Source organism: Xiphias gladius, chromosome 15, assembly GCF_016859285.1.
Source record: "Xiphias gladius isolate SHS-SW01 ecotype Sanya breed wild chromosome 15, ASM1685928v1, whole genome shotgun sequence".
Taxonomy (NCBI): domain Eukaryota; kingdom Metazoa; phylum Chordata; class Actinopteri; order Istiophoriformes; family Xiphiidae; genus Xiphias; species Xiphias gladius.
The window spans coordinates 923157-939584 of NC_053414.1; the positions used below are offsets into that span (position 1 = coordinate 923157).

Genomic DNA, 16428 nt, shown 5'->3' on the forward strand with positions numbered 1-16428 from the left:
GATTGTTAATGAGTGTAACTACAATGTAAGAATATAATCTGTGTCATGTAATGTCAAGAGGCGACTGTTCTCTTTTTGATCTTCATTTATACGATATGAAGAAAGTTTTATTACCCAGTACTGTACCCAGTAGGTACCAGGTATTTAAATAATGTCTCTGTTCTTGTTTCTATAAATGCTGCCTCATCCACTGAGTTATCATCTCACAAAACCTCCTTATCATCAGAGTTTCATTGTTTCATGATACAGCAAACACTTCATTTCTCTGCTGCTTTTTTCTTCAGTACATAGAATCTAGACTGGATCATAAGAAACCAGTGAAGTTTAACAGTGTGTGACTCCCTCTAGTGGATGTTGTGGAGTATTCTGTTGTCTTTGCTCCAAAGGTTTTTGTACAGAGTTCTGGTGTTTCCTGTCACTGTGGGCTGCAGAGCACAGTAGTACACAGCAGAGTCAGTCACCTGAAGCTTCTGGATCTTCAGAGGAACTGATGTCTTGTTGAGTTCAGCATTAAATCTGTCTTTTGGGAACTCTTCAGCATTTTGTACTGTTTTTGAGAAACATTTCAACATGAACTTTGGGAAGTCATTTGCTTCTTGTTTGTACCAGAACAGATAAGTTCCCGTGCCACTGGTCTCAAATGTACAACCGAGTGTAACTGTCTCTCCTTCAGTAGCAATGACATCTCCTGTTGGCTGGATCACTCTGTCTTCTCCTTTACACTCTGGGGAAGAACAGAACATGCAGAGGAAGAGACGAATCAGTGAAGATGATTGATTAAAGGAGAACAATCAGTGGTTTAAACAGTTACCTGCCCAGAGAGTCAGACACACAAAGTGCTTTTATAAGGTTACAAATGTCGGCAGAAATGATCTGCTCTGATTTTCTATATAATAAACATTAAAAGCACTGACTCTACAGCTCAGTAACATGTTGAAGTGTTTTCAGAGGAAACGTTTTGTTCTTTCCATCTTACCAAAGAAAAGAGCAGCGAGAATAATCCACAGCCAAAGTTCCATCTCTACAACAAGGTTTAAATCAGCAGGAGAAACTAGCTGATGTTCAACATTCAGTCTGAGAATTGTTCTCTTCACAGCAGCAGTTATTATTGACAGAATGGTTGAACGCAGTGCAGCAGTAGTGCACCGCCTACTGGATAATGTCGCCCTCTAGTGGAGGTAAAAAGCTGCATTCCACCGTGGAAAAAAGGCTTCCAGCAGCTTGTCAGTGTGTCAGCTTGTGTTTTTGTACAGAGACTGTGGGTTTGCTGTCACTGTGGGCTTCACAGCAGAGTCAGTCACTGCAGCAGAGGAGATGTTCATGTTGATTTGGTTTTTCTCCACTTTAATCTTCAGTCCAGGGACTGAAGCAGTTCCCACTGTTCCTCAAGCAGAGTGAGAGATGAGGAACTCTGGTGGTTTTCCTGGATATTGTCGATACCAGAAGAAGTAAGCAGCAGCAGCTTTGGAGTATGTGTAGGACAGAGTAACAGTGCTGCCTTCTGAACTGAACTCTTCATTGTTGACTGGAGTCAGACCTTCACAGTTGATGCCTGAAGGAAAAATAACTGTTATTTGATGATGTAAAAGTCTCAGTGAACAGTTCACATTCAGATGTTGTAAACTTTTCTTGTGCTGCATAATCTAACATACCTGTTGGAGTGGAGAGAACCAGTAGAGAAAATCCAGAATAATGCAATGAAAGCATGTTGAACACAGGTAATGTTTGTGGTTTGTGTATTGAACTCTGCTGAATCTGGAAGTTCCTCTCTCTTCTATAGGTCAGTAACAGCTCAGCTCCTCCCTGAATCTTCGTGTCTCTCATAGATCTTTATTTTCCTGTTAACAGACTGGTAGCAGCAGGTTGTTTCAGCTGTAGAAATAAAAGGATGTCAGATTCTGATTCACTCAGCTGAGAGAAGTTTGGCAACACCAGCTCTCACCTTTTCATAAAGAGGCTAAAATAAAAGTCCTGCTGCCAACATAACAGGTTCTTAATGGAAGGTACAAATATTTCATATAATGTTTATGTTTTATGAGAAATTTCACCCAACAGTAACATCAAATAGAAAATGAGAGGATCTAGGACTCAACCGTGTGGTACACCACCAGAAGTTACAACCAGAGCGGACAGAGAAACTCTTATTCAACAGGTGATAATTAAATCAATCAAGATGTGAGGCTGTGATTCCAACCAGTTTATGAAGAAGCTTGATTAAATTGTGTGATCTGTCAAATGTGGAGTTTAAACTGAGAAGGATCAGTTGATTTTACATATTATTGCTTCAAACAACCACAAATTCCACAACGATTTTCAGGTATTCAGCTGACATTCTTATCCAGAACAGCTCCTGAGAAGCTTGAACGTCTGTTTTGTATTAACACAGAAACAGTTTGTCTCTTCCTGCATTAGTCATAGTTTGGTTCCTCTCTAAATCTGTTTAATCATCATCGTTCAACCATCTTTAACAGACAGTGCCTGAAGGATCATTTATGAATCATTATATACCTTAATAGTTGGTCACTATGTAATGGTAAAGAAATACCGCACCACACTCTTTTCCAATTAACAGTCTGACCATTACGTAACATTATTTTTATTGATCTACGTTACAGAGACTTTAACCACAGTGGCAAGAAAAAGTAAGTGAAACCTTTGGAATGACCTGGTTTTCTGCATTACTGGTCATAAAATGTGATCTGAGCTTCATCTAAGTCACGGGTATTGACAAATGCAACATGCTTAAGATAATAATACACAAACAGTTACAATCGTTCATGTCGTGTCCCATTAAACATTTAGTTCTGGTGGAAAAAGTCAGTGAACCCTTGGATTTAATAACTGCTGGAACCTCAACAAGCTCTTCCAGTAGCTGTGGATCAGATCTGCAGAGCGTTCAGGAGGAACGTTGGACCGTTTGAATTCATTCTGTAGTATATCTAATTTGATGTTTAGAGTCATTCTCCTGCTGCGTCTCCCAACTTCTACTGAGGTTCAACTAGCGTACAGCCACCCTGGCATTATCCTGTAAGATGCCTTGATAAACCTGGGAATTCATTTTACCCTCGACGATGGTGAGTCTTCCAGGTCCAGAGGCAGAGAAAGCCCCCAATCACGATGATCCCTCCCCGTACTTCACCGCTGGGATGATGTTTTCATGTTGGTATGCAGAGTCTTTCTTACACCATGCATAGTGCTGGGTGTTCTTCCCAAACAATTAAACCTTGGTTCAGTCCCCAAAACATTTTCCCAGTAGTGTTGTGCAGTGTCGAGCTGCTGTTTGGTAAACTTCAGGTGTGCAGTGATGTTTTTGTGGGAGAGCAGCAGCTTCGCCGTGGTGCCCTGCCCTGGACACTGTGCTCCATGATCTGCGTGAAAGACTCACGAACAGAGATGTCAACCCACTTCATGATTCCTGTAAGCATTTAGCTGTTACTCTGGGCCTCTTTTTTTACCTCATTGATTGATCATTCTGCTTTGAGACTTTGGAGTCATCTTGATTGGACGCCAACCCCTAGGGAGAGTAGTCACAGAACTAAAGTGTCTCTGTTTACAGACAGTTTGTCTGACTGTGGACTGATGAATGTTTAAACTCTTTGAGGTGACTCTTTAAACGTCTCCAGCTTTGAACAAACCAACAATTCTTGATCCTGCGTCTTCTGAGATCTTGTTTATGAGGCCTGGTTGAATAACAAACTCAAAATGTTTGAGTCCTTTTTATGAGTCACAGTAGCTCTAACCCACACCTCCAATCTGGTCTCACTGACTGGACTCCAGGTTTCCAATTAACTTTAGTTGATGTAATTAGACGAGGGTATCACATACTTTTTCCAAGCTACACTGTGAGTGTTTGAAGGATGTTTTCGATATGGAGAAGAACAATACAATGATTTGTGTGTTACTAGTTGAAATAGATTGTGTTTGTTCACAGTTGTAACCTAGATGAAGATTTGAACACGTTTTAGGACAAATTTATACATAAATGCGGATAATTCCAAAGGCTTCGCTTACTCTTTCTTGCCAATGTAAATAACCATACAGTTTCTGTTCAGTTGAAGGACCACATTCACTGACACAAGTGAAAACTTTAACCATTGGATGTGATTCCAAGTCCATAGGTTTGCACGGCAGCAGATAGATTACATGTTCATTTAAGTCCTTGGAAATTCATAACCTTGTGTTTTCATTATGTGAAACATGACGCAATCCACTATTACTGTGGGAAAAAAATGGCTTAATGTCCATACTCATCAGATTATCATGAAATACTTCTATATGATTCCAATTTCAGTTTTTCTCTGAATTACAGTTCGTCTGCTTCTTTCCACTATTCAATGTCGCACTTTGATTCCCTAAAAACATCTTTATTCAGCTGACACTTTTATCGAGAAAAGCTCACAATGCGGATGAGCTTCTAACTTTCTCTCTGACTGATCATTTTACAGGTAAATTTATCTGAAATCACAGCACAGTCGTTGTCTTTAACTTAAGTGTCTGGTGATTCTGTCAGACGACGTCCTGGTTACGAAACCAGGATTTTAGCAGCAGAGCAGCAGCTTGGAAGTGACTGCTGGTTAACATGTCGTCTCAATGGGCCACGTTTCAGTCACTGTTTCATACTTGTTCCGTCGTCTGACAACAGAAACAGAAAAACATGTAAATGAGAACGGCTTCATTGGGAATTCAGCTGCATTAAATTACTGTATATGTGAGCACAGACAGTAGGACAGAAGTAAACAGATAAAGGGTGATTTAACTGCTTTCCTGCCTTTACTCACATCTCCAAGAACCGGTGTGGTTTTACTGCTCTAATATTGATTTTCATACAATTACATAATTTGTTCAGGTAATAAAAAGCTACCATCTTAATACAGACCAACAAGTGACAGTTTTTACAAATGGAAGTCCTGATTGTGTTGCGTATTGTTATACACATGCACTTTTCTCGGTTCTTGATCCATTGTTTTCTGACGTGCTGACGTGCTGAGGTAAGCGTATTGTCTCATTTCCAGTTGCCAGCTTCCGTGTGACTGGTAGCGAGTTTTACTGCTCTGCCTCTACCCAGTTAATTTTGCTATTTTTCTTCATTACAGCAGCCAATTACCCGCTCTACGTTTAAACGTACATTAGTTCTGCTTAAGCCCTCTTAGCTCTCTCTTTCTTCTAGCGACTTCCTCGCTACTGTACAGTTGTTTACACGCTTCTACATCCACTAGTTACTTTAGCTTAGCAGTTAGCGATGGTTTCTCACTCTCCCGCTCTGTCTTGCTCGGTGTGTCACATGTTTAGTTATTCCTCTGCCTCCTTTAGCGATAATGGTACGTGTAATAAACGTAGTTTATTTGCAGTGATGGAGGCGAGGCTTAGTCAATTGGAACCATGGCTCCGCACCATGGAAACCAAATCGTTAACTGCTGCTGTTAGCCAGCCCCCATTAGCCGGTACGAGCCAACCCAGTCTAGCTCCCTCTCTCCCCCCGGCAGCTCCCGAGCAGCCGGGAAGCCAGGGCGGCTGGGTGAATGTCCGTAACAAGAAGCGTAGCCCTAAGCAGAAGCCCGTGGTTCACCACCAACCAGTTAACGTTTCAAACAGATACTCCCCACTCAGCGACACTCTCGCTGAGAAACCAATTCTGGTTATTGGCAGCTCTATCTTGAGAAACGTGAAGTTAGCGACATCGACGACCATAGTCAAATGTATTCCCGGGGCCAGAGCGGGCGACGTTGAATCCTACTTAAAACTGCTGGCTAAGGATAAATGTAAATATAGTAAGATTGTTATTCACGTCTGTGGTAATGATACCTGATCACGCCAATCGGAGGTTACAAAAATTAATGCAGAGTCGGTGTTTACATTTCCAAAGACAATGTCGGACTCCGTAGTTTTCTCCGGGCCCCTGCCTAATCTGACCAGCAATGACATGTATAACTGCTGGCTGTCGAGGTGGTGTCCACCAAACAACGTGGGCTTTGTAGATAACTGGCGGACTTTTGGGGGAAGACCCGGTCTGATCAGGAGAGACGGCATACATCCCACTTTGGATGGAGAAGCTCTCATATCTAGAAATCTGACCGAGTTTATTAGTAGACCAAAACCATGACAACCCAGAGTTGAGATCGGGAGGCAGAGTTGCAGTCTTACAGGCTTCTCTGTGCTTCCATTACAGCAGTCACCCACCCAAACCCCCATAGAGACTGTGTCTGCCCCCGACCACCTAAACTAATTAACTCAAAAAGAAACAGAAGAGGAGTTGTACACAGAAACCTCATACAAATTAAGACCACCTCTGCAGAAGTACAAAAAAAGAAGGAGAATTAAATGTGGACTCTTAAACATTAGATCGCTCCAATCCAAAGTCAGATAGTAAATGATCTAGTATCAGATCATTATATTGATATATTTAGTCTCACTGAAACCTGGCTGTGTCATGATGATTTAGTTAGCCTAAATGCCTAAATTACACACTATGAGGCAGAAATGTCTTTTCTAGATGTCTGTCTGACAGTGCTGTAGCTAAATTTAAGGAACTGATTCCATCAGCACTTAATTCACTTCCGTGTTTCAATATAACAGAGGACTCCTATGCTAACTTTAGTCCCTCCCAAATTGACCATCTTGTTGATATTGCTGCAGGTTCAATGAGAATGACACTCGACTCCATTGCCCCTCTAAAAAAGAAGATAATAAAACAAAGGAGGTTAGCTCCATGGTTTAGCTCCCAAACCCGTATATTAAAGTAAACTAGGCGAAAACTTGAAAGGATATGGCGTTCTACCACTTGCTTCCCACTTAGCCTGGCATGATAGTCTTAAAACATATAGGAAGGCCCTCTGTAATGCCAGAACAGCCTATAACTCAATTTATTAGAGGAAAACAAAAACAACCCTAGGTTTCTTTTCAGCACTGTAGCCAGGCTGACAGAGAGTCATAGCTTCATTGATCCATGTATTCCTATAGCTCTCAGTAGTGACGATTTCATGAGCTTCTTTAATGATAAAATTCTAACTATTGGAGACAAAGTTCACCACCTCTGGCACCAACTTATCTTCAAACACAGGAGCCTTAGAAACAGCTGCAAAACCTGATGTATAATTAGACAGTTTCTCCCATCAACCTTCACCAATAACCTCAACAATGTCTTCATCTAAACCATCAACCTGTCTCTTAGAACCCATCCCAACTAGCCTGCTTAGGGAAGTTATACCCTTAGTGAGCACGTCTTTACTAGATATAATCAATATGTCTTTATGAACAGGCTATGTACCACAGTCCTTTAAAACAGCTGTAATTAAACCTCTACTTAAAAAGCCTACTCTTGATCCAGATGTCTTAGCCAACTATAGACCCATGTCTAACCTTCCCTGTCTCTCTAAGATCCTTGAGAAAGCTGTCGCCAACCAGTTGTGTGACTTTTTACATGATAATAGTTTATTTGAGGATTTTCAGTCAGGATTTAGAGTGCATCATAGCACAGAGACAGCACTGGTGAAAGGTACAAATGACCTTTTTACTGCATCGGACAAAGAACTTGTCTCTGTACTTGTCTTGTTAGACCTTAGTGCTGCATTTGATACCATTTACCATCATATCCTATTACAGAGACTGGAACATTTAATTTGCTTTAAGGGAACCGCTCTAAGCTGGTTTAGGTCCTGTCTATCAGATCGATTTCAGTTTGTGCATTTTAACGATTAATCCTCCGTATACTCAAAGGTTAGTCACGGAGTTCCACAAGGTTCTGTGCTTGGACCAGTTCTATTCACCTTATATATGTTTCCTTTAGGCCGTATTAGGAAACACTCCATAAACTTTAATTGCTATGCTGATGATAACCAAATGTACTTGTCACTGAAACCCGGTGAAACCAATCAGTTAACAAAACTTCAAACATGCCTTAAGGAAATAAAGACCTGGATGACCAGCAACTTTCTGCTCTTAAACTCAGACAAAACTGAAGTTATTCTGCTTGGCCCCCAACACCTCAGAAACACCTTCTCTAATGATAAAGTTACTCTGGAGAGCTTTGCTCATTCTCCGCACCACTGTTAGGACTCTGGGAGAGATGTCTTTGATCAGGATATGTCCTTTAACTCCCACATAAAACACACTTCAAGGACTTCCTTTTTTCACCTACGTATCATTGCAAAAATCAGGCACATCCCATCACCCTACTCAAAAAGACGCTGAAAAACTAGTCCATGCTTTTGCTACCGCTTGGCTGCTTTTTAGTAATTCCTAATTATCAGGCCGTCCCAACAAATCTTTAAATATGCTCCAGCTGATCCAGAACGCTGCAGCACGAGTACTAACAGGAAATAGGAAAAGAGATCACATTTCTCCCATGTTAGCTTCTCTGCATTGGCTCGCTGTAAATTCCAGATTAGGATCAGGCTCCTCTACTGTGGAACCATCTTCCAGTTTTGGTCCAGGAGGCAGACGTTCTCTCAACGCTTAAGAGTAGGCTTAAAACCTTCCTTTTTTATAAAGCTTATAGTCAGGGCTGGCTCAGGCTGGTCTTGAACCATCCCCTAGTTATGCTGCTGTAGGCCTAGACTGACGGGTGACTTCCCATGATGCACCAAGCTCCCCTCTCCTCCTTTTCCTCTCCATCTGCACGCATTCATATGGCATCGGTGCTCGTTACTAACTTGTCTTCTCCTCTCTCTCGTAGTTTTGTCCTTTCTGGTCTCTCTCCTCTCTCCTCCTGTCGCTCTCTGCAGGTATTTCTGCCCCTGGTTCTGCAGAGTCTGGATCTGTGATTGCAAACCACCTACTGCCCCCTGCTTCAAATATTATGATTATCATCTATTATCATTAATTATAATAATATCTATTATTATTTAGTTTTATTAGTACTATTATTCACCTTATTCTTATAATTATTAGTTTTATTATTAGTCTCATTATTGTTAAACGTCTTAATGTTATACGTCTACTGTGCTATGCCCCCCCCCCCTTCTCTCTCTCTCTCTCTAAACCCAGCCGGTTGGGGCAGACCCCCCCCCCCCCATTATGAACTGGGTTCTGTTCAAGGTTTCTACATGTTGAAAGGGAGGTTTTTCTCACCCCTGTCGCCAAGTGATGGGTCTCTGTAACAAGGAGTCTCTACTGCTCTACATGAAAAGTGACCTGAGATAACCTCTGTTATGATTTGGCTCCTATATAAATAAAATTGAATTGAATTGAATTTTCTAATTTATAATACTGTGAATAAAAAGTATAACATTAAACATATTAGACTATTACATGTGATGACCACTCGAATTTACGCAAATATATAGCTTTCATCAATTAATTCCTTGTATCACATTTCGTCAGTTGGGCAGCCTCACAAATATAATTAATGTACAAATATGAATTTGAAGTCTGTTAGATGTGAGAGGATTTGCTGTTGCAATTAGTTGGGACGTCTTATTGTTAATATCAATAACATCCCACAGCACCTCATTATCATCAGAGTCTGTGTTGTATAAAACAAGCGTTCCCTCATCCTGACTTTTATTTTTACTACCTGATTTTCTGTTTTTTGCTTTTATTACCAGTAATAAGATTCTAGACTGGATCATAAGAAACCACTGAAGTTAAAGTGTGTGTGACTCCCTCTAGTGGATGTTGTTGAGTATTCTGCTGTCTTTGCTCCAAAGGTTTTTGTACAGAGTTCTGGTGTTTCCTGATGTTTTTAAAAAATAATATGATGCAAAGGAATCATGTTAATAGAAAATGAGAGGACCCAGGATTGTACCCTGTGGTACCCCACAAGAAATCACATCCTGAGAAAATAACAGAGAAACTTCTTTTAGAAAGATGAGAATTAAATCCATTGACACAGTCCTCCCATAAAAAACAACCATATAAGTCGTCTGTGCAGCAGCTTATTATGACCTATAGTTGTGTTTTATCGATAGGCGACCTCTTGTGGTGGTACTAATTATAATTGGAGCAGAAGAGGAAGTCAGCTGACGCTGCATAAAGAGTGACAAAGTCCACATAGGGAAGAGGTTTAGGTGTAAGGATGGGTCCACAATCTTAACTGCGTGGTTATTATTGTGACCATGATGACAAAGGTGCGGTACACCTGCCGCTGCAGGAACACTCTTTAATGAGACGCTGCTATGGTTCAAAAGGGGACCAAAAACCTATATGGTCGCTCAGGCTTGAGGACTTGTTAAATCCATCAAAACAAGAGGAAGCTGCTGATGTGATCTATCAGCAGCTTTGATCTATGAAATATTTAATGTGACCGTACACATATAAAGATGACCTAAATATGATTATTTCAATTGTCAAATATTAGTATTTTTCAATTGTTTATTCATATTTAAAATTGTTTTTCATTTCCGCAGATGTGAATATGTTAGAAATTCACAAAAATATTCTCCCTACACAGATGAATTTGAGCTCTATTAGATATCAGAGTATTAACTGTTACACTCAGTTATTAATAATAAGCCACAAAACATTATTATCATCAGAGTTTATATCGTATGAAACAAGTTTTTTATCTTTAATTCTTCATTTTCTGTTGTTTTTATCACCAGTACATAGAATCTAGACTGGATCATAAGAAACCAGTGAAGTTTAACAGTGTGTGACTCCCTCTAGTGGATGTTGTGGAGTATTCTGTTGTCTTTGCTCCAAAGGTTTTTGTACAGAGTTCTGGTGTTTCCTGTCACTGTGGGCCTCACAGCACAGTAGTACACAGCAGAGTCAGTCATTTTAGCAGAGGAAATGGTCATGTTGATTTGGTTTTTCTCCACTTTAATCTTCAGTCCAGGGACTGGATTGTTCACTCCTGTTCCTGAACTAGAGTCAGAGATGAGGAACTCTGGTGGTTTTCCTGGATATTGTCGATACCAGAAGAAATAATCACCAGGTGAAAGTTTGGAGTATGTGTAGGACAGAGTAACAGTGCTGCCTTCTGAACTGAACTCTTCATTGTTGACTGGAGTCAGATCTTCACAGTTGATGCCTGAAGGAAAAATAACTGTTATTTGATGATGTAAAAGTCTCAGTGAACAGTTCACATTCAGATGTTGATGGAATAAACTTTTGTTGTGCTGCATAATCTAACATACCTGTTAGAGTGGAGAAAAACAGTAGAGAGATTCCAGAATAATGCAGTGACAGCATGTTGAATACAGGTAATGTTTGTGGTTTGTGTATTGAACTCTGCTGAATATGGAAGTTCCTCTCTCTTCTATAGGTCAGTAACAGCTCAGCTCCTCCCTGAATCTTCATGTCTCCATAGATCTTTATTTTCCTGTTAACAGACTGGTCGCAGCAGGTTGTTTCAGCTGTAAAAAGGATGTCAGATTCTGATTCACTCAGCTGAGAGAAGTTCGGCAACACCAGCTCTCACCTTTTCATAAAGAGGCTAAAAGTCCTGCTGCCAACATAACAGGTTCTTAATGGAAGGTACAAATATTTAATATAATGTTTATGTTTTATGAGAAATTTCACCCAACAGTAGCATCAAATAGAAAATGAGAGGATCTAGGACTGAACCTTGTGGTACACCACCAGACGTTACAACCAGAGCGGACAGAGAAACTCTTATACCAAAGGGGAGAAATTAAATCAATCAAGATGTGAAGCTGTGAAGCTCCAACCAGTTTATGAAGAAGCTTGATTCAAATTGTGTGATCTGTCACTTGTGGAGTTCAAACTGAGAAGGATCAGTTGATTTTACATATTATTGCTTCAAACAACCACAAATTCCACATAGCGTGTGTCCAAAGATTTTCAGGTATTCAGCTGACATTCTTATCCAGAACAGCTCCTGAGAAGCTTGAACGTCTGTTTTGTATTAACACAGAAACAGTTTGTCTCTTCCTGCATTAGTCATAGTTTGGTTCCTCTCTAAATCTGTTTCTTCATGAACTCATAGCTCAACAAAAGGGAGCTAATTGGTCTTAATCTTTTACTCACTGATAAAAGTGAAAACTTTAACCATGGGATGTGATTCCAAGTCAATAGGTTTGCATGGCAGCAGATAGATTACATGTACATTTAAGTCCTTGGAAATCCATAACATTGTGTTTCATTAGTGTGAAAAAATTGTAATCCACTGTCATGGAGGGAGAAATGATGGCTGTATTTCCAGTGCACAACAGTTTATTGTGAAACATCTATATAGGATTACAATTTTTCTCCGATTTACAATTTTCAGCGTCTCTCTACTGGTTCCAAAAGTTCATTGTTGCACTTTGATCCCCAGAAACATCTTTATTCAGCTGATACTTTTATCCAAAAAAGTTCATAACATGGAGCTTGAACATGTAAACATGTGAATCTGTTTTTTATTGTTAAAGTTTGCTACTTTTCTTTAACGCTGTCACTTTTATTCCTCTGGAACTCTTTTCCTGTCTTTACTCACAGCTCCAACAAATGGTGTGTTTTTACTGCTCTAATATTGATATTGATCAAACTACATAATTTATTCAGGTAATAAAAAGCCAATATCTTAACACAAATTAACTACTGATGGTTTTTTCTTACCTTTACATACATACATTTACAATAAATAGTGATACAAATAGAAAGTCTAACAGTAAATTTGGCACACTATTATGTATGGTAACCACATTGTTTAGATATTAAAAGAATTTTACTCAACTATATTGTTTTCATTGTTTGAGTTTAATTGTTGTTTTAATCATATTTGTTCAGTTGGGCAGTATCACAAAGAAATAAACCTAGAAAAATGAATCTGAGGTTCGTTACAAGTCAGAGGATCTGCTGTTACACTTAGTTATGATGACTCATTGATTAAATGTATAATATCCCACAAAACCTCAGTCTGTTAGAGTTTGTGTCGTATGAAACAAAACTTTCCCCCATTCTAAGCCTTTGTCTTTAATTCTTCATTTTCTGGAGGAAGGGGGGATCTGCAGAAACTTCACCTGAATGAATCTGTAGAGAAACAACTGTCTGAAGAGTCAAAAAGTTTCAAAAGCTTCTTCTGTTTAATCACCAGCACAAAGAATCTAGACTGGATCATAAGAAACCAGTGAAGTTTAACAGTGTGTGACTCCCTCTAGTGGATGTTGAGTAGTATTCTGTTGTCTTTGCTCCAAAGGTTTTTGTACAGAGTTCTGGTGTTTCCTGATGTTTTTAAAAAATAATATGATGCAAAGGAATCATGTTAATAGAAAATGAGAGGACCCAGGATTGTACCCTGTGGTACCCCACAAGAAATCACATCCTGAGAAAATAACAGAGAAACTTCTTTTAGAAAGATGAGAATTAAATCCATTGACACAGTCCTCCCATAAAAAACAACCATATAAGTCGTCTGTGCAGCAGCTTATTATGACCTATAGTTGTGTTTTATAGATAGGCGACCTCTTGTGGTGGTACTAATTATAATTGGAGCAGAAGAGGAAGTCAGCTGACGCTGCATAAAGAGTGACAAAGTCCACATAGGGAAGAGGTTTAGGTGTAAGGATGGGTCCACAATCTTAACTGCGTGGTTATTATTGTGACCATGATGACAAAGGTGCGGTACACCTGCCGCTGCAGGAACACTCTTTAATGAGACGCTGCTATGGTTCAAAAGGGGACCAAAAACCTATATGGTCGCTCAGGCTTGAGGACTTGTTAAATCCATCAAAACAAGAGGAAGCTGCTGATGTGATCTATCAGCAGCTTTGATCTAGGAAATATTTAATGTGACCGTACACATATAAAGATGACCTAAATATGATTATTTCAATTGTCAAATATTAGTATTTTTCAATTGTTTATTCATATTTAAAATTGTTTTTCATTTCCGCAGATGTGAATATGTTAGAAATTCACAAAAATATTCTCCCTACACAGATGAATTTGAGCTCTATTAGATGTCAGAGTATTAACTGTTACACTCAGTTATTTATAATAAGCCACAAAACATTATTATCATCAGAGTTTATATCGTATGAAACAAGTTTTTTATCTTTAATTCTTCATTTTCTGTTGTTTTTATCACCAGTACATAGAATCTAGACTGGATCATAAGAAACCAGTGAAGTTTAACAGTGTGTGACTCCCTCTAGTGGATGTTGGGGAGTATTCTGTTGTCTTTGCTCCAAAGGTTTTTGTACAGAGTTCTGGTGTTTCCTGTCACTGTGGGCCTCAAAGCACAGTAGTACACAGCAGAGTCAGACAGCTGAAGCTTCTGGATCTTCAGAGGAACTGATCTTGAGGCGGAATTCAGAGTGGATGAAAATCTCTCCCTGAACTCATCGGCTGTGATCCCTTCATCCAGATTAATGCGGCTCAGGATGAACTTGGGGCTGTTGTTTCCATCCTGTTTGTACCAGAAGAGATAATTACTCGCGGAACTGCTGTTATATAGACAGTCAAGTGTTACTGCCTCTCCTTCAGTAGCAGTCACATCTCTTTTTGGTGGCAGCACGTTGTCTTTTTGTGCTCTGCATTCTGTAAAACACCAACAAACGGTATCAGTGTGCTGTCAGAGAATCGTCTCAGTGTTGGATCGATATCAGAGAAACTGAGTTGTGTTCATACCAAGGCACATAGCAGCCAGCAGCACTGAGATGAGCAGAGGCGTCATATCTGCAGTGTTGAGTCGCTGTGAGCTACAGCAAGTATAACGAAGGCTGTGAAGTCTCTGTTTAGTCTTCATCAACACTAAGTTGGTGGACTAGAAGGAGCCTGATCACAGTGACAGGGCTCATTCACAGCCCTCTGTTACCCCCCCTACTGACAACTTTACACTCAACACAGTTTTGTAATGCTCTGCTTTCCTACCTTAACTTGTCTTGTATGAAGTCATCATTTGGAAATTTGAGGTGACGCTCGCTTCTCTTTAAATAACAAATTGACTAATTGTTGTGTGAACCTGCCTTTAATATCTTTTATCAGAAAGATCACAGGTAAACTGAGGGTTAATATTTGATCATCATGTGACTTTTTATGTTCTTTTCAGAGTGTTTTTTCTCTTGAGGATGATTTGCCAGTTAAGTATCTGTTGGTCAAATACTAAGATGGCGGAGTTGTCGTGGAAGCTTAAATCAGCCAATGTTGAAACTTGGTAAAAACTTGAGCTGTTAAAGTTTGATTCTGCTGAGTTTTTCCTTCGATTTCAATGTCTGTAAAAATAAAGTACTGATGATTTCAGAGTTTTATTAGTTAATGCTTTAGTGTGTATTTGGGATGTAACTCTACATGTTGCCAAGGACAGTGAACAATGGAAGCAGCTCATCGTGGCCTAATGACCCGCAGTGTATGAAGAGGATTAAGTGAGGACGTCATTGTCCATTTATTTGTTTTCCTGGTGTCTCGTGTTTGAAGCACCATCCAGTTGGTTCTTCATTGATGTTGATTTGCGGCTCATGTGAATCCTCCCACGGTGTTTCACTAGCAGCTGTCACCACAGTGACTCTGAGAAAACAGGAATGAGCAGAGTCCATCTGATATGAAGCTGTGGGTTGAATACCACTTCCCTCCTCTTTGAAGAGTAGTCAGATATCTGTGTTCAGGTTTTTGTACAGCCTCTTCTACACTTTGTATCACTGTGTCTCTAGAGCACAGTAGTAGAGGGCTGTGTCTGCCAGGGTTAGTCTGTTTATGGTCAGTTCAGTTGATGTATCTGTTGTTTGGGATTCGTATCGATTGTTAGGAATATATCCATAACTGGCCGATGATTTTGCTCCTTTCCGGAGTATAAACTGAGGTGCCTGAAGGTCAGAATGATGTCTGTACCAGTGAAGATAAACATAATCTCTGGTTGTCTCATAGACACATCTGAGTTTGACAGATTCTCCTTCTCCTCCACTGACTTCATCTCTTACAGGAGAGATTGTGTCTCCAGCTATTAGTCCTGGAAAAAGTAGAGAAAATGAAGCCATGAGACTGACATTGTCCATGAGGCTGAGAGGAGAAGACAGTGGAAAATGTCACTGTACAGTTTTACTCTGTGGACAGAAACAACTCAACTGTAGCTGAGATCATAACTGGATTATACAAAACTTCATGACAAAGACAGATTATTGTGCGTTTCCGACCATGAAGTTTTCTAAAATGGCGACAGGATATCAGGTTAATACATCAGGTTAAATGAGACACTCATTTGTTCCTAAACTCACCTATGAAGTGAGATAAAATCAAAAAGAGGTAAAGCAACATGTCTTTGGAGTTGTTGAAGCCAAACAGATGAACAATGTTCTTCCACTGCAGTAGAATGAAAAAACTAAACAGCCTCTCTGCTGCACAGCCCTTCTCCTCAACATCAAGCTGATTGAGCTTCTAGTTCCTCAAACATTTCTGCTCTGGAGACAGAAATGATCTCATTGGTTGAGGTGGACTCCAGTGGGCGGGGCCAGAGATAAACCTTTTTAGAGATTCTCTTCCTCCCAAAGTTCAGTTCAGTTTCAGCATCCAGAGCAGCTCTCTTGACTTTTCCTCATTCCACATCGTACAGTG

General features: G+C 39.9%; 1 gene segment (V, D, J or C); it reads right to left on the bottom strand.

Moving 5' to 3' along the window:
- Positions 1-700: 700 nt before the first annotated feature.
- Positions 701-14708, bottom strand: LOC120800220. The segment is given in 3 exon segments: positions 701-724; positions 14108-14421; positions 14512-14708. Coding segments are annotated over 3 exon segments (456 nt in total).
- Between the last annotated feature and the right edge of the window lie 1720 nt (positions 14709-16428).